Source organism: Buteo buteo, unplaced genomic scaffold (genome assembly GCF_964188355.1).
Source record: "Buteo buteo unplaced genomic scaffold, bButBut1.hap1.1 HAP1_SCAFFOLD_87, whole genome shotgun sequence".
Lineage (NCBI taxonomy): Eukaryota > Metazoa > Chordata > Aves > Accipitriformes > Accipitridae > Buteo > Buteo buteo.
In genome coordinates, this window is record NW_027439251.1 from 165,771 (window position 1) to 190,702 (window position 24,932).

Consider the following 24,932-nt stretch of genomic DNA (forward strand, 5'->3'; position numbering starts at 1 on the left):
TCAAATGTTAGTATTCAAAAGAGACTGGATGTATAAATCTGTATTTACATAGAGGGAGAGAATGTGTTATCAGCTTGCTGGTCCATATCCATGGCCTGTGAAAAAATAATGAGAATTTACAGGTCAGTGGCAAGGTTGTCAAAAAGAATACTTACGCACATATTACACGACATCTTTTCTGCATGTTTCAAATTGTGCCTAAATCTTCTTTCAGGGGTTGATGAAGTTGCCCACATAGAGATGGCCACAGCCTCCAGGGTTGCCAGGGGTAGCTGAAGACCCCACATGGCACGGGGAAATGTCAGGAACCTTTCTGGAGCAGGAGCTGGTGGACAGGCAGGGTAGGCCAAAGCATCTCAGTTGACACAACTAATTTTTCTCCCTTGAGGAGAAAGGCAAGCCTGGACAATTGCACTCAACGTGTCCAGTGCTGGAGAAGAATGAGAAATGAGTGGGTCTAGATGCTGCAGAGTCTACTTGAAGATGCTCCTGTAACCCAGATATGTTGGGGTTAGTGCAAATTTGACTCTTCAAAAGAGAACATTTCATTCACTTTGTCACTTTGCTTCCTTCTGTGAATGGAGGGAGCTCCTGACTTCAGCGTGTGACTCGCTGTGAGTGAATATGGACAAACAGAGCCTGGGGCAGGGAGGTCTTCTGGGGTTCTTGGGATCTGTGCTTGACACAAAAATGTGTTTTCTATTACTCTAAGACTATCCTACTGTGGAAAGCAGACTTCAGAGGAGGTAAGGTGGACTTAATATAGATCAGAGGAGGGTGGTTTATTTTTTAGTGAACCATGCTTTCCTTTGGTTTTGTTTTTTGGCAATTAAGAAACATCCTTCTGTGTCTGTGAGCAGCTTGTTCTCCAAGTGAAGCAGGTGGCAACTGGTGTCAATGGGTTGAAACATGAAGCTACAGACTGTAGTGGAGAAAGCTCAGAATTAAACAAAGGTGCTGTAAGTCCCAGGTGGCTGATGAGAGAAGTGGTGAGGTTGGAGGTAGGGTCAAAGGCTGCCCATAAAGTGTCTGACATACAGAGTCTTGGCTTCTCTGCATATTCAGACTGCTTTAGGAGATGCTGAGGGTCGGTATGAGTTGGAGTTTGCTGGTATCCCTTAATGTGTAAGCAGAAAAATAAGAAGCGGAAAAAGACGAAATTGTTTCTTACTGGCATTTGGTACTGAAAACTTTTCACTTGGACTGCACTCCAGAAACCTCTCAAACTAACCACCTAAGAACTGAGGAAGGAAGGCAAGTTATGCCCAGAGGCTTGGCTTGTTAGGGCATTTGGCATGTTAATGAGCCCTCTGGTGCCAAGTTCCTGAACTGCAGATACTGAAAGAAGTTTTCACTGGCCTCTAGAGAAGCACAAGTCAGCAGCACGTCTCCAAGTTTCTGAAGGTGTTATTTAGTCCCACTGAGGGCCATAGTGAAGTGATCATGGAGGGAATGAGATAACAAGGTGACTGTTCCTGGGGGCTGGTGAAGCAGGGGCGCAGAGGCACTGGTTCGAGGTTGAAAATCAACCGTGCAGGCAGCTGTGAATGGCCTTGAGGTGTTTCATCAAGCAGGATGTTCAAGTGCTTAACCCCCTACCCTAGCAATGGGGATCCTTTCCCTCATGGCATGCTCAGGACTCTTCCAGGGAGCAGTGAGATGTGGGGGTGGGCGATGAGGCCAAGTGCAGGACAGTGATAAGACTCCTCCCAGGCTCTATGAAAGGTGTGAGAGGAGGCAACAAAGTGCTGGGGCTGTAAGGAACTGGTGTCCTCTCAGGGGCTACAGTGGAAGAGACAGCAGCCAGAGGCAAACAGACAAGGATTTCAGTTCTGCTGAGGGATCCCTGACCTCACAAAGGGGCCATCCCCACCACAGCCTGTCCTACACGGTTCTATGCCCGTGCCACTTTCTCTGCAGCTTTTAACCACCACTCCTGCTTCCTCACCTCACTCTGACCCCATGATGTCCCAAGCTTTATGGATGACTTTCTGTCCTCACTGACTACTCCTTGAAACAAAAAGCTCTGTTTTTCTGAGGTTTTGCCAAAGTCTGTGCATTCTCGATAACCTGTGCAGCTTCTTCCAGAGCCCTGCTAATGCTCCTCAGTCACTAAAGATGTCCCAGCCCCCAAGCCCAGTTGAATCCTCCATTTATCTCCACATCCCAGCACTAAACTGCACATTTTCCTCCTTCTGCTGCCTCACAATCAAAACTCAACCTATTTCACTTCAGCAACTCAACCTATTTCACTACAGCATGATACTCTCCCACTCCTCGCTGTTTCACATCATCTTCCTGCCTTTCACACACACACCCCCTCCCCACATGCCCTTGTGTCTCAGAAACCCTTCCTCTTCTCCTGCAGTGATGAGACATCAGCCGAGGAGGTCTGTGCATTCTCCAGGCTCATGGATGTTTTCCTGAGGTCAATCCAAATGTGGGAAGTGAAGGAAGAAAAGAGAGCATGTCAGCTCATGGGCATTACTGAGCACATTCACCCCCAGCAGTGGGCATTGCCATTCTGCCAGGCTGAGCCATGCACACCGGATGGAAAAGTCTCTATCATCGCTGCTTGCAGAGGAAGGGCCTTCCTTCCTGCCATCTTCCCAGGACAATCCTCTTCTTCCTCCTCCACCTGCAGACATCAACTCTTTCCTTTTCTGGGCTCAGACATGATTGTAAGGATTTTCCTAAGCCATCTGCCATCCCCTTGTTTCTCCCTGACCCTCTCTCCCAGACCTACACATGACCAATCACTGCTGCTCGGGGCCTCTCGCTCTTCAGAAGAGGCTTTGAGCTTCTTGGTTCTTCCTGGCACTTATTATAAGCTTCCTTGCTCCCTCCAGAGCTCATGGTGAGCTTTCTTGGCCATAGTAGGGCTTTTATGACAATTTCTTATGAAATGGTTGTCTTTTTATGATTGTGTGTGCAGAAAGAGTAGACTCAGAAAAGCACCAAATACATCAAAATGGATGCTGAGTGAAATGCCCTAAAAACCTGATGAGTTACCCTCGAGGCTGTGTCTGTCTGGCAAAGGGTCTGTCATGAGAAAGGGATCCAGCCTCTGCCACTCTCTGGAGAGGGAAACCAGCAGCGTCCATGCCACCTTTGGAGAAAAAAGGTAACTTTTGCAAGACCACCCTTCATCTGAACCACTTAGATATGCACTTGTCGATGGGGTATCATGCCTTTATAGTGCAAGCACCTATATAATTGGCACTGCCCAGAATGGCCACCACAGATGCGGACTCCTGTGTTGCAGATATTTATATTTAGGCAGATTAAACATTTTTTTTTTTTTTTAATACTGATACCCGTAGGCAACTGACGCAGATACTTGAAGGATTATTGATGCATTTTAACATGACTATCAACAGAAGGTCCACCAGCTTTACATCTCAGGAAATGGGACACCAGTGGCCAAGGGAAGGATGGTCTGGGCACTGTCCTGGCATCTGGGAAACTGAAGCGTGCTCCTATCTCCCCAACACCCTGCCCTCCTCGGTGAGGGGTGTGAGAAACTCTGCCAACGAGGTCAGAACTCACAGTCATGACAAGTATCTGATGTCTAACTGCAGCCAGTGTTGTCCTGCCAGCTCAGGATTTGAGCTTCCATTTGAGCCAGAACCACTTCACACTACATCCAGCTTCCCTCTGAGGCTGGCTGCTGTGTGGCACAACGGTCCTAGCTCTCCAGGCAGGTTGGGCAATGGTTTGATGCCTGAATTGGAAGTTTTCCCCATTCTGGGGTAAAAGACCTTCGAGGAGAGAAGCTTGTAGAGATCTGGGTTGCAGAGGTTTGAAGTAGTCTTTCCAAAATTTGAGCAGGCTGAGCTTTGGAGCCAAGGAAAAACAGAGAAGCTCTCAAGGATGCTTTTGAATTAGCAGTAGTATCACTGATAACAGTAACAGGCCGGTGCTATAAGGGAATTCCTTCTCATTCTCGATGATGATGATGATGAATTAAAGCTCTTTAATTTCATTCCCAACAGCCATTCTTACTTGGCAAAAGAGCTACTACACCTCAGTAGTTAGCCTCTTGCATGAGGTTTTAGAACAGTGGTTTTTTTCTCTCTTCTACCTCTTTGCTGTCATTTAAAGATTACAACTCTTAGGCAGAATTGCCCCCAAATCACCCCTCTTCCATATATTTTCTCCCTTTTCTCAGGGGCGAGGGGGACGTGGCATAGGGGAGTTGTTTCTTTTTTGGCCAAAGAAGGCCAAGGGACACATCCCAGGTTAGGAACAAAGGAAGCCAGGATTTTTATGTGGCGTACACTGACACAGCACCGTTACCTGCATTTCCAGTGTCCAAAGTCCTAACTGTGCAGCAAAGAGCCTGGAGTTGTGAGTTCCCTTCATGTGCCCTGAATGTCAGCATGTAAAATGAAATGAACCTAGTCAAAATGTGTGTTTTGATTCTCTTCAGAGCCAGAAGTACCACATGGGTCAGGAGACAGGCTAGGACACCTAAAGGGGAATCCCACTTCTCCGGACAAAAGCTTAGGTGTTCCCAGGAATCTCAGGGTGCGTGGCATACAGATTCCTGAGTTCAAGGAGCTGGTCAAACGCCTCATCTCTGTTTCTGCAATGAAACAGAGCTCTGGTTCATGTGCAGACTCCTTACAAAGAAGGTGACATTAATTGAGCACCCTGCTCTGAAAGGATTAACAAGGTAGGCTGGTTTTTTTGGAAAGGTATTAGGATAGGAAAAAAGACCTTGGGTTGGGGCAAATGGAAAGAGAAGCAGAGGATGTTGTCAGGGCTGTTTGGGAGTGCTTGTAAAGTGGCACTTCACCTGATGTGAATTATTTTTGTGGTCAGGGAGAATCTGAGAGGTTTACCTAATTTGAAAACATGAAGGGGAAGGAAGGACAGGATTGTTCAGGCTGGAAGGAGCCTTGGGAAGTGTCTCAAGCAACCTCCTGCACAAAGCAGAATCAGATCAGCTTACTCCGGGCTTTATCCAAACATGCCTTGGTCACTTTCTGGGATAGAGCTGGTGGATGCTCCCTGGTAAACAGCTTCCGGTGCGCTACTGTGCTCATGACTGAAAAGTTTCTCCCTTTATCTAGCATCCTTCCAAGCCCAACCATCCAGCTTGTTTTTTACCCATCTACTTAAACACCCATGAAGGCTATATTAGCCTATCTTGGACACAAGAATATTGTGGGGGATATTGCTGAATACATGACTTCCAGGTAAAAGGCCACCACTGCTCTCCCTAAGTCCAGCAATCCTGTCCTTGCATCAGAGAAAAGAAAAAGGTTGGCCAGGCACAACCAACCCTGGTGCAGTTTATAATCTTTGCCAGCGACATGGGCTGTGGGACTGAGTGCACCCTCAGCAAGTTTGCCAAGGACACCAAGCTGTGTGGTGCGGTCGACAAGCTGGAGGGAAGGGATGCCATCCAGAGGGACCTTGACAGGCTTGAGAAGTGAGCTTGTGCGAATCTCATGAAGTTCAACAAGGCCACGTGCAAGGTCCTGCACCTGGGTCAGGGAAGCCCTGGTATCAATACAGGCTGGGGGCTGAAGGGGCTGAGAGCAGCCCCGTGGAGAAGGACTTGGGGATACTGCTGGGTGAAAAGCTGGACATGGGCCAGCAATGTATGCTCACAGCCCAGAAAGCCAATTGCATCCTGGACTGCATCAAAGGAAGTGTGGCCAGCAGGTCCAGGGAGGGGATTCTCCCCCTCTACTCTGCTGTGAGCACACCTGGAGTACTGCGTTCAGCTCTGGGACCCCCAACATAAGCAAGACATGGACCTGTTGGAAGGGTTCCAGAGGAGGGCCACGAAGATGACTGGGGGACTAGAGCACCTCTCCTATGAGGATAGGCCGTGAGAGTTGAGGTTGTTTAGCCTGGAGAAGAGCAGGCTCCAGGGACACCTTATAGCAGCCTTCCAGTACTTAAAGGGGGCCTACAGGAAAGGGAAGGAGGGACTCTTTAACAGGGAATGTAGTGATAGGATGGAGGGTATTGGTTTTAAACTGAAAGAGGGTAGGTTTAGATTAGCTATTAGGAAAAATTCTTTACTGTGAGGGTGGTGAGACACTGGAACAGGTTGCCTAGAGAGGTTATGGCTGCCTCCTCCCTGGAAGTGTTCAAGGCTAGGCTGGATGGGGCTTTGAGCAACCTGCTCTAGTGGAAGGTGTCCCTGCCCATGGCAACGGGGTTGGAACTAGGTGATCTTTACGGTCCCTTCCAACTCAAACCATTCTATAATTCTATGATTTTATGATTCTAGCTTGAATATTAGGAAAAAATTCTTCTGTGGAAGGGTTATCAAGTATGAGAACAGGCTACCCAGGGAAGTGGTTGAGTCACTATCCCTGGAGTTACTTAAAAGATGTGTAGATGTGGCACTTAGAGATACGGTTCGTTGGTGGACATGGCACTGTTAGTTTGTCATGGTTTAACCCAATGTGGTAGTACATTCCCCCCCACGCCCATCCTGCCAGCAGGGAACAAAAGTTCTCCAAGAAGGGAGAAGGGGAAGGAAACGCTGGAGGCTGCAGGTTGAGATTTGAACTGGCTAATCGAGACGTGCCAGGTACACTGAGGTGACCCTCCTAGCCAATAGAATTGTATGACTGTGATGGGTTAACCCTAGCTGGACACCAGGTGCCCACCAAAGCCATTCTATCACTCCCCCTCCTCAGCTGGACAGGGGAGAGAAAAATATAACAAAAAGCTTGCGGGCCGAGATAAGGACAGGAGACATCATTCACTAATTACCCTCACGGGCAAAAGAGACTCAGCTTAGGGAAAATTAGCTCAATTTATTACAAATCAACCAGAGTAAGGTAATGAGAAATAAACCCAAATCTCAGAACACCTTCCCTCCACCCCTCCCTTCTTCCCGGGCACAACTTCACTCCCGCATTTCTCCACCAAGCTTCCCCAGCAGTGCAGGGGGACGGGGATGGGGGTTTACGGTCATCACACGTTACTTTCTGCCGCTCCACCTCCTCAGGGGGAGGGCTCATCACACTCTTCCCCTGCTCCAGCGTGGGGTCCCACCCACGGGAGATAGTCTCCCATGAACTTCTCCAACGTGGGCCATTCCCAGGGGCTGCAGTTCTTCATGAACTGCTCCAGCATGGGTCCTTTCCACGGTGTGCAATCCTTCAGGAGCACACTGCTCCAGCGTGGGCCCCCCACGGGGTCACAAGTCCTGCCAGAAAACCTGCTTCGTGGGCTCCTCTCTCCACAGATCCGCAGGTCCTGCCAGGAGCCTGCTCCGGCGCAGGGTTCCCACGGGGTCACAGCCTCCTTCGGGAACCCACCTGCTCCGGCGTGGGGTCCTCCAGGGCTGCAGGTGGAGATCTGCTCCACTGTGGACCTCCCTGGACTGCAGGGGGACAGCCTGCCTCACCAGAGTCTTCACCATGGGCTGCAGGGGAATCTTTGCTCCGGCGCCTGGAGCATCTCCTCCCCCTCCTTCTTCACTGACCTTGGTGTCCGCAGCCTTGTTTCTCATACATATTCTCACTCCCCTCTCTGGCGGCTGTTTCTCACTGTCCCAACCTTTTTTCCTTCTTAAAAATGTTATCACAGAGGCGTTACCACTATTGCTGATTGGCTCGGCCTTGGCCGGCGGTGGGTCCGTCTTAGAGCCAGCTGGTATGGGCTCTGTCGAACACAGGGGAAGATTCCAGCAGCTTCTTACAGAAGCCACCCCTGTAACCACCCCCCCTACCAAAACCTTGCCACACAAAACCATTACAATGACCATAGGTCAGATTTGACAGGAGTATAAATGGGGTCCAGCCATAGGACATGTTGGAATCAGTCCTCCTCGGAGCAGCGGGTCTGCAGTCGGGGACTCCCCATCGGGTCAGGGCACAGCCCGAGGTAACTCCTCGAGTGAGAAAGCCCTCAGCTTTTAGGTGAGTGATCCACGCGTTTTGGATCCATTACTTTAAATCTTGGGGATTCTTAACTCAGCCGTGTAGTATTAATTCTCTTTACGTCATTGAGCCTGTGGTTTTATACAATGTTACCGGACTTCTAACTAACTTTTGCTGAAGAATAAATCTGAGTTTTAACACCTGTTGGATTTGGTTAGTCGTGAATCCGTAACATTTTAAATTGGCAGTCGGCAGGATGGTGTTAATGGAGGAATTACTACGGAAGCACGGCTGCAGCCCTTCTCCCCCAGGTCTGGACTGGGCAAAGGAGAAGTGGTCCGACCCGGCAGCAGTCATGGAGAGAGTAGAACTATGCTGTGGAAGTAGTTGAGACAGCAAAGGCAGTGTGTGTGCCCTCCTGGGCACCTGCTTGATTCAAGCACAGAACCAAAAGAGTGATTCTGCTAAAGGGCAAGGGGAAATAGATTATCTGAAGGTGGAATTGAAGGAAAGGGACGTGTGGCCCCTTATTGAAAGAGAAGGGCACACGGGTCTGCACGGTGGGAGCCCCTGGAGCGCTGTTTGCACAGCCCCTTGGTCGGGACCTGAACTTGGCATGTTGCAAGCTAAGTTTTCACGCAAGCGGGATGAAACAGACACTGAGTATTTGTGGAGAGTTTGTTTAACAGGGGGGAGGATCGGATACTGTTGAGTGATGATGAAGCGAGAGGTTACTGGAGACCGGGAGTGTTTCTGAGTGCTGGACCAGCAGGTGATCAGTCGATAACGTCCCAAGTAACCTACTGGGCTGGGGGTGTGGACCCCAAGGAGAGAGGAGAATCTGTTACTACCCGGGAAAAGGGACTGTTGGAATTAATGACAGGAAGCAGGAAGGTCTGGGCAGTCGGTTGTAAACCCTGCCCCAAGCGGTCTCAATCTCGTGGTCAGTTGGATCGGAACTACAATCCCAGAAAGAACGATCTCTGGCGGAAGGCACTGGCACTGGGGGCACCTTGAACATACTGCACGGGCAGTCCGCTGACGGCATCCAGAAGTTGGTGGAATTGTTGGAGGGGAAAGCTAGAGACCAAAGGGAAGTATCAGCAACCCTGCCAACTCGGGAAGAGAAACGGGACCCTTTTGCGGCACTGTGAGAGGAACTGGATGGGCTAAAATCTAGGAGCTGCGCTCTGGGGTTCAGGCCGCCCAATCCGCATGGTGAATACTTGCCAATGGTCTGCTGATAAAGAGCCTTAAGGCAGGGATGCCAGGCTTACCGCAGAGTGTCAGGTAGGGAGGCCTGGTCTACACCATCCGCATGGGTAGGGAGGCCAGGTCTACCCCACCTGTGTGGGTAGGGAGCCCAAGTCTACCTCTCCCGTGCCCTTAAGGGATGCCTGGTCTAGCCTGGAGCGGCAGTAGGGACAGCAGGTGTACCCCGGGGTGCAAGTAGGGGTACCGGTGCTACCCCGCAGTACCAGTATGGGTAATGATACTACCCTGGAGGATGAGGTAGGGATGCCAGGCCTACCCCAGAGTGTCAGGTAGGGAGGGTGCGTCTACCCCTGCAAGCCCGTAGGGACAGCAGGTATACCCCGGAGTACCTGTAGGGGTGCTGGATCTACCCCGGAGTGTCAGGTAGGGATGCCAGGCAGAGCCCGGAGCATCAGGTAGGGAGGCCATGTCTAGCCCGCAGAGGCAGTAGGGAGAGCAGGTGTACCCCGGGGTACAAGTAGGGGTACTGGTGCTACCCCAGAGTACCAGTAGGGGTAACAGTACTACCCCGAAGGATCAGGTAGGCAGGCAAGATCTACCCCACCCTCGTGGGTAGGGAGGCCAGGTCTACCCTCAATGCATCAGTAGAAAGGCCAGGTCGACCCCACGCTTGCCGATAGGGACGCCAGGTGTACCCTGGTAGCGCTGGTAGGGAGGCCAGGTCTACCGCACCCGTGCGGGTAGGGAGGCCAGGTCTACCTCGCCCGTGCCTGTAACAGAGGCCTGATCTAGTCCAGAGCAGCAGTAAGGACAGCAGGTGTACCCTGGGGTACAACTAGGGGTATTGGTTCTACCCTGGAGTACCAGTAGGGGTAAGGGTACTACCCCGGAGGATGAGGTAGGGATGCCAGGCTGTCCTGGTTTCAGCTGGGATAGAGTTAACCGTCTTCCTAGTAGCTGGTACAGTGCTATGTTTTGAGTTCAGTATGTGAAGAATGTTGATAACACTGATGTTTTCAGTTGTGGCTAAGTAGTGTTTAGACTACAGTCAAGGATTTTTCAGCTTCTGATGCCCAGCCAGCAAGAAAGTTGGAGGGCCACAAGAAGTTGGCACAGGACACAGCCAGGGCACCTGACCCAATTTGGCCAACGGGGTATTCCACACCATGTGACATCCCATCTAGTACAGGAATGGGGAAGTGGGGGAGGGAATCGCAGCTCAGGGACTAGCTGGGTGTCGGTCAGCGGGTGATGAGCAATTCCACTGCACATCATTTGTACATTCCAATCCTTTATGACTACTGTTGTTATTTTATTGGTGTTATCATTATCATTATTAGTTTCTTTTCTGTTCTATTAAACCGTTCTTACCTCAACCCACAAGTTTAACTTCTTTTCCTGATTTTCTCCCCCATCCCACTGGATGGGGGGAGTGAGCGAGCGGCTGCGTGGTGCTTAGTTGCTGGCTGGGGTTAAACCACGACACATGCCTACCCCCGACGGTCAGGTAGGGAGGCCAGTTGTACTGCGCCCACGCTGACAGGGAGGCCGGGACTACCCACCATTGCTGGTATGGAGGCCTGGTCTACCCCATCCACACGGGTAAGGCAGCCAGGTCTACCCCACCCATGCAGGCAGGGAGGCCAGGTCTACCCCGCTCTTGACTGTATGGAGGCCAGGTCTACCCCACCCGCACTGGCAGGGAAACCATATCAATCCCGCCCTTGCCGGTATGGAGGCCTTGCTTACTTTGTCCACAGGGGTAGGGAAGCCAGGACTACCTTTCCCTTGACAGCTGGGAGGCCTGGCCTACCCCATTCACCTGGGTAGGAAAGCCAGGCGTAACACGGAGCATCAGGTAGGGATATCAGACCGACCCCAAAGGGTCAGGTAGGGAGGGCACGTCTACCCCCACGTGCCCGTAGGGACATCAGGTGTACCCCGGAGTACCAGTAGGGGTACCTGTACTGCCACGCAGGATCAGGTAGGGGTACCGGTACTACCCCAGAGCATCAGGTAGGGATGCCAGGCCTAGCCTGGAGCATCAGGTAGGGAGGCCAGGTCTAACCTGGAGCGCCAGTAGGGACAGCAGGTGTAGCAGGTGTACCAGTAGGGGTACCAATACTACTCTGCAGTACAAGTAGGGGTACTGGTACTACCCTGGAGGATCAGGTAGGGACGCCAGGCCTACCCCTGATGATCAAGTGGAGAGGCCAGTTCTAGCACGCCCATGCCCACAGGGAGGCCAGGTCTACCCCACGCTTGCCCGCAGGGAGGCTTGCCTACCCCATCCACGTGGGTAGGGAGGCCAGGTCAACCTTGCCCTTGAGGTAGGGAGGCCAGTTCTACCCCACCATTGCCAGTAGGGAGGCCAGGTCTATCCTGTCTGCATGGGTAGTGAGGCCATGTCTGTCCTGCCCACGCCAGCAGGGAGGCCAGGTCTACGTGGTCTGCGCGGCTAGGAAGGCCAGGTGTGCGCTGCGCGCGCAGGTCGGGAGGCCTGGTCTACCCCGTCCACACGGGTAGAGATGCCAGGCCTATACTGGAGCATCAGGTAGGGACACCAGGCCTACCCCAGAGGTTCAGGTAGGGAGGCCAGGTCTAGCCGGGAGCGCCCATAGGGACATCAGGTGTACCCTGGAGTACCAGTAGGGCTACCGGTACTGCTGCAGAGGATCAGGTAGGGGTACTGGTACTACCCCGGAGCGTCAGATAGGGACACCAGGCCGAGCCCGAAGCATCAGGTAGGGAGCCCAAGTCGACCTCTCCAGTGCCCGTAAGGGAGGCCTGGTCTAGCCTGGAGTGGCAATAGGGACAGCAGGTGTACCCTGGGGTACAAGTAGGGGTACCGGTGCTATTCTGGAGTACCAGTAGGGGTAATGATACTACCCCGGAGGATGAGGTAGGGATGCCAGGCCTACCCCTGATGGTCAGGTAGGGAGGCCAGTTCTGCAAAGTCTGCGTGGGTAGGGAGGTCAGGTCTGCCCCGCCCATGCCAGCTGGGAGGCCTGGTCTACCGTATCCACGCAGGTTGGAATGCCATGCTTATCCCGGAGCATCAGGTAGGGGTACCAGGCCAACTCCAGAGGGTCAGGTAGGGAGGGTGGGTCTACTTCCACGCCCCCGCAGGGGCAGCAGGTATACCCCGGGGTATAAGTAGGCGTACTGGTACTACCCTGGAGTACCAGTAGGGCTAACGGTACTAGTGCACAGTAGAACTCCCTTACCCTGGAGTACCAGTAAGGGTACCGGTACTACCCTGGAGTACTGGTACGGGTACCGGTACTACCGCACAGGATCAGGTAGGGACGGCAGGCCTACCCCAGATGGTCAGGTAGGGAGGCCAAGTCTACGCCACCCTCATGGGTAAAGAAACCTAGCCTATTCCGTCCATGCCGGTAGGGAGGCCAGGTATACCTTGTCCTTGCCGGTAATGGAGGCCTGGTCTACCTCGTCTGCACAGATAGGGAGGCCAGGTTTGCCCCGCCCACACCAGAAGGGAGGCCAGGTCTTGCCTGCCCTTGCCCATATGCAGGCCTGGTCTGCCCCGTCTGTGCAGTTAGAGAGGCAAGTTCCATCCCACCCTCGCGGTTAGGCAGGACAGGTCTTTCCAACCCGCTTGGCGAGGGATGCCACATCTACCCCGCCCGTGCAGTTAGTGATGCCAGGTCTACCCCACCCGCGTGGTTAGGGAGGCCTGGTCTACCGCACTGGCGATGTTAGGGAGGCCAGGTCTACCTCACTGGTGCCGTAAGGGAGGCCAGGTCTACCCTTTTCATGCAGTTAGGGAGGCCTGTTCTACCCCGCCTTCGCGGGTAGAAAGGCCAGGTCTACCCCGCCCGCGCGGTTAGGGAGGTCAGGTATGCCCTGGCTGTGTGTTAGAAGAGGCCAGGTCTACCTGGCCTGCTCAGGTAGGGAGAACATGTCTACCCCACCGGCACCCTAGGGATGCCTGGTCTACCCCACACACGTGTTTATGGAGGCCTGGTCTAACCCACTGGCGCGGTTCAGGAGGCCAGGTCTAGCCTGTCCTCACGATCAGGGAGACGACATCTACCCCACCCTTGCTGGTAGGGAGCCCAGGTCTACCAGTCCTGCGTGGGTAGGGAGGCTAGGTCTACCCCTCCCACCCAGTTAGGGAGGCCATCTCTACCCCGCCGTAGCCGATAGGGAGGCCTGGTCTACCTCGCCTGCATTAGTAGGGAGGCCAGGTCTACCCTGCCCACACAGTTAGGAAGGCCTGGTCTACCCCACCGGTGCTGAACGGGTGGCCAGGTCTACCCTGTCCACCCAGTTATGGAGGCCATCTCTACCCTGCACTTTCCGTTAGGGAGGGCTGGTCTACCCCGCCTGTGCGGGTAGGGAGACCACATCTACGCCGTTCATGTGGTTACGGAGTCCAGGTCTACCCCACCGACGCCATTCGGGAGGCCTGGTCTACCCTGCCTGTGCAGTTAGAGAGGCCAGCTCTACCACACCCGCATGGTTAAAGAGGCCAGGTGTAGCCTGCCCATGCAGTTAGGGAGCCCTGGACTACCCGGCCTATGTGGGCTGGGAGGTCAGATATACCTCTCTCGTGCTGTTAGGGAGAACAAATCTACCCCATTGGCACTGGTTGGGAGGCCAGGCCTACCCAGCCCGTATGGATAGGGAGACCTGGTCTACCCCACCAGCACCAGCTGGGAGGCCAGGTTTACCCTGCCTGCTTGGCTAAAGTAGCCAGGTCCACTCACTGGCGCCAGCAGGGAGGCCAGGTCTACCCTGCCATTGCCTAGGCAGACCTGGTCTACCCCGCCCGCTCAACTAGGGAGGGCAGGTCTACGCTGTCCTTGCTGGTAGGGAGGCCAGGTCTACCCCATTGGAGCCGTTAGGGAGGCCAGGTCTACCCTGCTTGCACATTTAAGGAGGCCTGGTCTACCCCACCGGCACCGGGAGGGAGGCGAGGTCTACCCCAACTGCGCGGTTTGGGAGGCCTGGTCTACATCAGCCGCGTAGGTAGGGAGGCAATGTCTACCCCACTCGCGCTATTAGGGAGGCCAGGTCTACCCCACCCGTGAGGGTAGGGAGGCCAGATCTACCCCACCCATGCAGTTAGGGAGGCCAAGTCTATGCTACTCGCGCTGTTTTGGAGGCCAGGTCTAGCTCACCTGTGCGGTTAAGGAGGCCTGTTCTACCCCAGCCGCGCAGGTAGGGAGGCCGGGTCTATGCCGCTCGTGCTGTTTGGGAGACCAGGTCTACCCCGCCCTCTCGGTTAGGGAGACCAGGTCTACCCCACTGGTGCAGCAGTGAGGCCACGTGTACCCCTGAACATCATTTTAAGAGATACTTGAGAGTCTGAGTGCCTTTCTGACTGGGATCACAAGAGAGCAGCACCTCGTGGGGAAAAACACTCTCTCAGCACCCTTGGATGCAGCCCCTATGGTTCCCATGGTCTGGTAAGGGTGTAGTTTGCTTGAGTAACCCCGCGCTTGATCCCCATCCACTGCTGGTTCTTCTCCTCCAGAGTCCTGCCTCACAGCTCAAAGGCCTGGGAGACCTGGCTGGTATTAACCGAGGCTGTGACGTAGAGTACCTCAGATCTATCTACAGCTACTCTTCCTCATTTCAGCAGTGGTCCTACCTTATCTCTTTTTCTTCTTTAACAGATCCTGAAGTATCAAAACTTCATCTTGGTGTCCTTGAAATACTTTTTGAGCTTCCACTGAGTTTTGATATGGACCATTGCTGTCCTTGGAGGATGATGTGCTTGAAGACAAGATGTATCCAGGCACACTCTGAAAATTTTTGGTCTTTTCATTGATTGGATCATCAAGGGAGTGAGTAAAAACCCCTGTTCATGCAATGCCTGCAGCTCTTGGGTGGAGAAGCAGACCTAGCTCTCTGATGGCATCTGATGACTGATGCCTCTGACTGATGGCTTTAGTGTATGGCAAACAGGCACCAAATCACACTCTCTGTGATGCCGTCTGGGATGTCTATGACGCACCCACTCTGAATGGGAATTGCTTTTCTGCAGCTCCTGTGAAGTCCCTGCCAGCATTGGCATCTCATGTAGCTCTGTGGCCCTGGAGTTGGACATTAAACAGAGGACCTGCCCTGAATTCTGTTAGGCAATGTGGGGACGAACTGGGACACATGCCATTATAGTCAGTGGAGGTATAGTAAATTCAGCTGATGGAAAAGAGAGAGACCCAGCTCTCGCTATGGTACATGACTGCAGTCGTTCATATGAATACCTGTATCTAGTGCCATGAAGATAAGGAGAAGGAAAAGGCTCTTTTGGCCTTTGGTTGGGCATAAGCTGCCATGTCACTTGGCCAAAGCAATTTCCTACCAGGCTCATACATCATTCCCAAGGTGTTGCCCTGTCTCTATGAACTTCTCCATTACAGTTTGCTGTTACCTACATGTATCTTGGACCATCTCTGGCAGTTCAAATGTCACCAGGGATTTGCATCTGAACACTTGACTACTACCTTTCCTCTCCATTAATTCAGATGGGAGCTGAGACAAGAGCTCCCATGCAGGTGTCCATTCTGCTCACACCTGAAGTGAGGCAAGAGGAATCCCACCTCCTGTGGCTTTGTGGTGTGCATGGGAGGGAGCTGAGCCTCCTTCAAATGCCATGAGTAGATATGCAGGATGAAATGCCACCAATGACCCCTGGAACCATTCTCTCTGTAGGTGTAAAGGAGATCCCTGCCTGCCACTCTCTGAGTATCCTGTCTAAAAAATAACATGAAAAATTGATACATTAAAAGTAACTCTGAGAGAAGGATTATATTTCTGGAAAGAAAAAAGTGTCACATGTAAATGTAACTTTGTCTCTGAGAGGACAATTTTATTTCAGGAAACAAGTGGCTCTCCCTAGCTGAGGGAAGGAACATCAGTGATTGCCTCAGCCTGTTTCCAAACAGGTTCCCCTGGAGCCCCAGGGACACCTGGAGGGAGCCCAGAGGGGGCAGAGAAAGTGCTGCCTTGGGCTGGTCCTCTGCTGCTGAGCTGGGCTGGGCTCCTGGGCTGGAGGGAGCTCATGGCAAGCAGGCAGCACTGCAGAGAGACAGCTCTGCCCAGGAGCAGCTCCTCTGCAAAGCGCAGCAGGGCTGAGGGCACTGCCTGCAGGCACCGAGGGGAGAGAAGTGAGGCAGAGAGAGAGGCTAAAGGCAGCCTGGGGTGGGAGGACAGAGAAGACCTAACTTGGAGAAAATTTTTCACAGGTTTTAACAGGGTAAGTGTCTTGCTGCAGGGCAATGCAGCTGTGCTTCCTGGAATGATGTCCTAAATCTGGCACATCCCACAGCCTAGCGGATCTTTCAGGAAACCACTCACAGTTTGTGCAGTGTAGAGAAAAAGGACGTGCTTTGGAGCACAGCTTCCCTGCTGCACCCTCAGAGGGACAGGGCATGTCAGCTGCCTTCATCCGGGGATGGCTGCAGAGTGTGAAGGTGGGTGTGCAGCCAGGGGTGCCCAGGGCTGTCCTTCTGAGCAGGGTCCTTGTGGCCAGGGGTCTGTGTGCTGGGGCAGTGACTCTGCTGCTGGTCAGGGTAAGTACTCTGCCTGCCTGGGGAGCTCTAACAGCAGAGTGGGGAGAAGCTGTGGGTGGAAGAAGCAACCCCCAGCAGGGCAGGGTCCTTCTGCTGACAAGCGGATCACAGCTCCAGATCATCCGCAGGACATTTCCGAGGGCACTTTTCACGGGCAAGCTCAAAGCAGGGATTGCTGTATAGTTAAGGAGCTTTCCAGAGCCTGTATTTTCTCTTTCCTAGTCTTGGGGAATTTTCAGAAGAAATGGAAGAGGAGCTGTCATTCTTGAACAGCTCACTGAGACTCCTGAGCTGTAACTCTGAGGGATCAGTAAGGCTGATAGAGGCCTCCTGAAGTAGAGCACAGGGACTGAGAACAACTGCCTGGCTGTGTTGGTGTCTGGGAGGTGGCATGCACAGCTGGGTAAGGGTAAATCTTTCCTGAGACTTCAGCTGCCTCTCCCCTTGCCTCTCTGAGACAGACCATCACTGCTTCTCTCCTTGGTTCTCCGCTTGTCTGTGTTACTATTACCTTGTTCCTGCTGTCAGGTTCTCTGGGGGTGGGAGTTTCAGCTGCAGAGTCACACACTGATCTTGTGCATCCTCCCATACAGGTGTGTGCTTGGAACAAGTGTCCCAGCTTTCCTATCATCTGAGGGGTTATGCTCACTGCTGTCTGTGGGGCTGGGGAATGAGCTGATTCTCCTTACAGAGATGCCATCACATCAGATCACTTGGCTATCACCTCAGGGCGTCCTTCCAAGCTGTCAGCTGCCCTGCAGGATGCAAACCTGTCTCATAGCAGCTTTCTGTTATCTGAAAGCCCCATGGAGAAGCACAGAGATGCTATGACTGAGGAAATGCTTTTGGGTTGGTGAAATGAGCCCTGTGTGTCCTTGGCTAGAAGCAGGGTGCTGAGACTTTGAGAAAGGGGGAGACATTTGTTGGTCTGCAGTGGATGTCTTTGCTCTTAACAGTGTCTCGTGGCTTTTCAGGGTAAAATATGGGAGCGTGATCACCCTCCATCTCAGAAAGGTGCAAGCACAGTGAAAGTGGGAACTAGAGAGAAGGACAGAGCAGCTCCCCCTCTCTCTGCACTAAGCCACAGGCAATTCTCTTGCCTTGCCTGGCTCACTCTGTTCTCCTGGAGTCCAGCAGAAATGCTGAAGGATCCCGAGATCTAAGAAAACTCCCCAGGGGTGATGTGGGCAGCTGTAAAAAACCCTAGAACTCTTAAACTACTTTTACCTTCCTGGTTCCTTAGCACTGGGAGTGCAGATGCTGACAAGCCCTTCTGGGTTAGGAGTGGTTTCACTGACAAAGTACGTCAAACACCAGACTGGCCCCTGCCCCAACAGTTCCCATGAACCCACTGCTGCAGAGCAGGGCTGACTTTTCAAGAGCCCATGGGCAGAGGCCCTGATCTTCATTGCACGCTCAGCCAGCACCAAGCAGGGCTCCAGCCACAGACCTGAAGGAAGATCTCCTAGAACAGGAAAAGGGTCTGTGTGTGTGAAAGTGGGAGGGTCTATGGGAAATGGCTTTGATATTGCTCAGAGAATAATGCCCTAACTCTTCACTGTCTTTTTTCTACTTTGACAGCACCCTATTACCAGAGGATGAAATTGTCCAACAGCAGCTCCATCACCCAGTTCCTCCTCCTGGCATTTGCAGACACATGGGAGCTGCAGCTCTTGCACTTCTGGCTCTTCCTGGGCATCTACCTGGCTGCCCTCATGGCCAACGGCCTCATCATCACTGCTGTAGCCTGTGACCACCGCCTCCACACACCCATGTACTTCTTCCTCCTCAACCTCTCCCTCCTTGACCTGGGCTCCATCTCCACCACTGTTCCCAAAGCCATGGCCAACTCCCTCTGGGACACCAGGGCCATCTCCTACCCAGGATGTGCTGCACAGGTGTTTCTGTTAGTCTTTTTGATGTCAGCAGAGTATTTTCTTCTCACTGTCATGGCCTATGACCGCTACGTTGCCATCTGCAAACCCCTGCACTACGGGACCCTCCTGGGCAGCAGAGCTTGTGTCCACATGGCAGCAGCTGCCTGGGGCAGTGCGTTTCTCACTGCTGTGCTGCACACTGCCAACACATTTTCACTACCCCTCTGCCGAGGCAATGCTGTGGACCAGTTCTTCTGCGAAATTCCCCAAATCGTCAAGCTTGCCTGCTCAGATGCCTACCTCAGGGAAACTGGGGTTCTTGCAGTTTGTATCTCTTTTGCATTTGGGTGTTTTGTTTTCATTGTGCTGTCCTATGGGCAGATCTTCAGAGCCGTGCTGAGGGTCCCCTCTGAGCAGGGACGGCACAAAGCCTTTTCCACCTGCCTCCCTCACCTCGCTGTGGTCTCCTTGTTTATAAGTACTGTCATGATTGCCTACCTGAAGCCCCCCTCCATCTCCTCCCCATCCCTGGACCTGCTGGTGGCAGTTCTGTACTCAGTGGTGCCTCCAGCCTTGAACCCCCTCATCTACAGCATGAGAAACCGTGAGATCAAGGATGCCCTGAGAAAACTAATCACTGGATACTGTTCAGAAGAAATGAACTGCATGTTGTCTTCTGCATAGGACTCATATCTCATTACAAGCCCAGCCTGTTATCTGGTGGGTTTTTTATGAACATTTTAGGGTTTGAGTATGGTTTTTGATTGCTCCTTTTGCTTTGTTTTACTTATCTGAATGCTTTCCACAAAGAACAGCTTCTTCCTCTGGTTTCTAATTCACACTCTATGCAGATTTTCTGTGACCTGGAGGCTGTGCAAATGAGAAGCCATATCCTCTATATATTTAACCAAAATAAAGGGCCCTGCAATGACTTGTTTTTCTGAGATCCTTCCTCCACGACCTTCTCTGCAGCTGCACCGATCAGTGCCTGTGTGCAGAGGGGAAGAAGAAAAGAGTCCCAGCACAGCAGCACTGCCTGGAAGCACCAGTGCTTGGACTTTCCCGAGGTGCTCTCTTCCCACTTCCATGTTTTCTTTCTGAACCCTTTGGTTGGTGGAAGGCCTGAGTGCTCTTCAAGCATGGTTAGAGTCCTGCTGTGTGGCAGGCCTGTGGCCACAGGCAAGGACAGGCAGTGGGCACTTGTGTGACAGAGCTGGCCTCCATTGCAGCATTTCCATCATACAAGGGGATCTCCTCAGGCCTTGTGCCACAGATGCCCCCCAGACCTGGGGCTCACCCCTCTCCACCCCCAAGGAGCTTCTGTGCCCTTCAGAGGGTCTGGGGCTGTGGGGTGAGTGCCCAGAGTTCTGCAGCACCCTGTGGTGGGCACTGCTGTGGGGCCATGGCAGACTGGGCTGTGCTGGGGAGAGCGCAATGGAGGTGGAGGGAGGTCAGGGGAGGTGGGAATAGTTTAGGGGGAGCTGTGCTGGGCTGGAAAGTGCCCAGGAGAGAAAAATACCAGAGTATAGCTTGTAGCATGTGACCATGCAGAGTAAGAACTGACACTGGGGGTTTGTAGTGCAGAGACAGGGCTTGTGGCAAGCATGGAAGACACGCAGGTGCAGAGCACAGAAGACGCTGGTCTGTGCCCTTGGCGATGTGGACACACTGGTAGGGTGGCTTGGGGTCTTTGTAACTCCCAGTGTCTCTTTTTGGGCATTTCCAGCACTTGCCAGTTATTCCAGGTTTACAGGCAAGTTTTGCTGTGAGGCCATCTCCATCTTCCTGCTGGGCCAAGGGCTGGTTTGGGGGAATGGACAGCCCTGCCCAGCCTCGCTTCTTCCCCAGACCCTGGAGCAGAGCTTTCTGCAAAGCTCCACATGGGACAAGGCTGTGGCAGTTCAGGGGTTGGGTGCTAGGGAAGCTGCAAAAGTAGGAGGGTCATGGAGGAACTGTGATCTGAAGGCCATCATAAGGATCACAACGGGGGGAACTTTCCCACCCCTGACTCTACCCTCCCCCATGCTGTGCCTGCAGAGTGGGGCTGTAAGACCACGTATGGGAAGTGGGGCTGGGCCAGCACAGGGACAGAAGCAGCAGTCTGGAGTTTTCAGCAAGGACAGGTACAAAGCGGGTATTTCTATATATTGACTTTGTTGTGGAGGTATCTGTGTAGGAAAAGAAAAGCTCACCTGGAGATGCTGGTTGCAAGGGAAGTCAAAAGCAAACAGAAGACCTTTGGTCACTTCTGAGAGACCAAGGCTGAACAAGGGAAATGCAGCGCTGCTGCTGAATGGGGAAGGTGATTTAAGAACAGCAGACATAGGTGGGGCTGAAAGAATGAATGCCTGCTGTGCCTGAGTCTTTACTGAAATGGTCTCCAGGCCCCTGTGCTCAGGGAAAGGCTTCAAGGGAGAGGAGAGAATGCATTGGCATAAAAGTGCAACACTTTAAACCCTGCAACTTTAATGCCTTTACCCTCTGACGGAGAAAAAGATAACCGCAATTGTGTTTATCTCGTAAGTGAAACCAGCAAGCCGCAAGATGACCTGAGAGATCAACCTTTAGATAACCCTGATCTGAACCTCTTCACGGATGGCTCATCTTCTTACGAAGAAGGTCGAAGATGTACCGGTTTCGCAGTCACCACAGAAACACAGGTACTGTTGGCTGGACCTTTGCCTGCCCTTTTAGGTGCACAAGGAGCAGAAATAGTTGCTCTTACTGAAGCTGCTAAATATGCAACTGGAGTAAGAGTTAACATTTATAGAGACTCTAAATATGCCTTTGGTGTATGTCATGCTACGGGGACTTTATGGAAGGAAAGGGGTTTTCTGACTTCAGCGGGAAAAACTGTTGCCCACGGACAACAACCTCTTAGAAGCGATCCAATTGCCCTCTGAAATATCTGTGATCTATATAAAGGCACAGACTCAGAGACAAGACATGATCGCAAAAGAGAATTCTCTAGCCGACCAAGCCGCTAGAGCAGCAGCGCGACAGGTCGTATCCGCTCTGTCTCTGTTACAACATGAAATAACATTTGAGCTCCCGGACGTGAATAAGCTGGATGAAGACCTCCCTGAAGAAGAAAAACAACACTGGACTCGGCTGGGAGCCCACCAGCGAGAAGGGCAGTGGATTCTGAATAACAAACCTCTCCTTCCAAAAAGGTATTTATTACGGATAACACGTGGCACCATGAGAGGACCCACGGGAGACCGGAGAGCCTCGCGCTCTGAATCCAGAGACTCTGGACAGCCCCAGGAATTTATGCAGCAGCAAAAAGAATTTGTGAAGGATATAAACTTTGCAGACAATATGCTTCGGTGTAAATTAAACCTCCTGGTGGAAAAAGACCTCCAGCCACCTTTCCTTTTCAAAAACTCCAAACTGATTATGCAGATGTGCCAAAAACAATGGGGTACTCTTACACGTTAGTGATCGTTGATCAGCTATCAGGATGGGTGGAAGCTCTCCCGACTGGGAAAAATGATTCTAAGGCAGCAGTAAAAGCCTTATTGAAAGAAATCATTCCAAGGTATGGGGTTCCTGAAGTAATTGACTGAGATCGAGGGAGTCATTTCACAGCTGCTATCCTGATTCAGATTTATAATTCTGGGAGGATTTTTAATAAATTTCATACTCCACATCACCCCGAATCATCTGGTCAGGGAGAATGAATGAGTAGGACATTAAAGGAGAAACTAGTAAAAGTTTGTAAACAGACTGGTTTGAAATGGCCTGAGGCCTTAAATTTAGTTTTGTGGGATATTAGGAATACTCCACGGCAACCAATTGGAGTTTCTCTGGCAGAGATCCTTTCTGGGAGAATATTTGCTGTTCCAGGTACGTATGTGGCAGCAAAGACTAGCCTCTTGGATGGACATGAACAGGTAACACAATACCTTTTGTATTTGCAAAATTCCTTTTTCCAAATGCGTAACCATGCCTATTGGTATCAGGGAATAAGGCCTGAAATCCCAGTTCATGATATACAGCCAGGGGACAAAATTTACATAAAGAATTTCAAAAGAATGAACAGATTTGAACCAAAATGGGAAGTATCTTATACTGTTTTCCTAACTTCTTTTTATGCCATTAAGGTATCTGGGAAAGAAAATTGAATCCGTCATTCGCATGCCCGCAAAGAATCTGAAGAATAATGGACAATTGTAAAGTATTAGTCCTTTTTGTACTTGTATTTTACCCTGGAGTGACACCTTGTGGACAAAATTTGCATTGCGATATCAAGATGCCCGTACCAATAGAAGTGTTATTATTTATATACAGTGATCGTTCTTTTCAGCTTTCGGTCCAAATTATAGACCTACAGGCAATGCCTGGACAGGTCATTTTTTCAGCTAGTTATCCAAAGACCAGGCAGAGACACCCCATTTACCCGTTTTTTTAATTTTCTCGAATTCTGTGCTAGTGTTAGAAGTAGACTTGACGATTCGTGGGATATTTGGTCCGACAATCATGGCTTTTCTAAACGGTGGTGGGGATATGGCAGTCGAAGAACTTATCCTGTATATCATATTCACCTTCAAGAACCAACAGGGGGAATTGGGACATGGTGCTTTGACCATCAAATGTGGGGAATTTATGGTAATGGAGACTGGTGCTGTCATCGATTCTAGCTATCGAGCAATCGTTTTACTTTCAAATTTAGGATTGTAATAATCAAACGAGGACCTTATCTTGAGTGGAATTTTTGGCACCGTCACACGCATTATCCTCATTCATATTATAACATGTCATCTCTGAATGTGTTAAAACAATTGGTATGGAAACCTAGGGAAGTTCACCAAGTAGAAAACGCCTGGACCAACAATATGCATGTGTCGTTGATGAAATCTTTTACTGATAATCTAAATTTAAGTGAATGTTGGATTTGTGTTGCTCTACCAAAGACAGTGAATCAAGGATTTCAGTTAGTAGGAATACCCATTCCTAAAAGTGCAAATTGGAAAAAATACTGGTCCAATACTACTTTTTCCATATCTTATGAAGAACAAATTTGGGAAATTAGACTATCAAATACAGGAGACTGTTCACAAGCCCACTGTCTACAAAGATGTTATCCCCCAAGTGCTGATAATCAACATTTATGCAGAAATCATTCATTTGTAGGAATTTGGACTCAATGCCAAAACACAACTTCTATCAACTCAGGATTGCGTTTAAGTTGGTGAGCGCCTGAGGACTTAGGTATTTTTTGGTTATGTGGCAGCAAAGCCTATAAAGCTTTGCCTCCAGGTTGGGGAGGTCTTTGTACCCTAGGAGTAATGTCTACAGATTTGGAAATTCACCCAAAAACTGTCTCAAGTGCAACATGGCACAGAACCTTTTTATCTCGAATTCGAGGAACTTTAAATCCCTTGATTGAAAGACCAACAGGATTCCATTCATTTGTTAGATGGTTAATTCCGGCTTTAGGAGTAAGTGAATTGGAAAAAGCAGTCTGAAGTGTCTCTGGAGAAATTGAAAAATTAGCAAATTCAACTGCTCACGGACTTTCCACTCTCCAGAAAGAGGTAACTGAACTTTCAGAAATAACTATTCAAAACCAAATGGCCTTAGATGTGATTCTGGCTTCACAAGGTGGAGTTTGTACCATCCTAAATACCAGTTGCTCTACGTATACTGATCGATCGGGAGAATTAATGACATATGTCCAGAAAATTTGGGAGGTTAGTGCCACAATGCAACGAATTCAAAGAGATGACACGTCTTGGGGATTTTCTGACACATTCTCTTGGTTAGTGTCTTGGTTTCCACATTTGACTACTTGGGTAAAAAAAATTAATGGCAATAGTCCTTGTTATTATAATCATAGTAGTATGTGTGATTGTTTTGTTTCAGTGCTGTGTAGGTTGCAGCTCTAGGATAGTACAGAAGATAGATAGAAAGACAAATGTGGAGTTATCAATAGGATCACAGGAGTGCGATGAAAAACAGAAGGAAGGAATTGTAAAAGGAACTAGGCCTTAAGCCTTATTGTTTCTAAGACTATTCATACCAGACATATAACTAATGATTAGAGATTGCTTTAGATGTGATTAATAGAATGCAGGTGTTTATAAAACAATATGCATAAGCTGCTTATTTGTCCTATGTGTCTCCCCCTCCACAGCTGGCTTGAAACCCAGTCAAGATGAATCAACAGAAGAAGGATCATACATCTTAGACCTAAGACATGGGAGTAAGCGATTAACTTTAGAACAAGATAAATTAACAGAATAGCCTGAGTGATTTTCAGCAATTCAAAGCTGATCTTTGATGTGTAAGAAGAGAAGTGATTGTGGTGACCCAAGACCTTCTGCCTACGACCACTAACTTCAGAAGAACCAGGACACCAGAACTGATGAGATAAATTGATGAATGATTATGATATGGGAACTGAGACCAACTGGAAAATTCCAAAGATTTTG

The 24,932-nt window shown here is 50.8% G+C and overlaps 1 protein-coding gene across 1 annotated transcript; it reads left to right on the forward strand.

Moving 5' to 3' along the window:
* Positions 1-18,216: 18,216 nt before the first annotated feature.
* Positions 18,217-19,179, forward strand: LOC142027925 (olfactory receptor 14C36-like). Its single transcript, XM_075022084.1, has one exon. It carries the CDS (start codon positions 18,217-18,219, stop codon positions 19,177-19,179), a length of 963 nt encoding a protein of 320 aa, XP_074878185.1.
* Positions 19,180-24,932: the final 5,753 nt, after the last annotated feature.

Bases quoted from the DNA above. Each gene is read 5' to 3' on its own strand.
- LOC142027925 (XM_075022084.1), top strand. From the start codon at position 18,217: ATGAAATTGTCCAACAGCAGCTCCATCACCCAGTTCCTCCTCCTGGCA.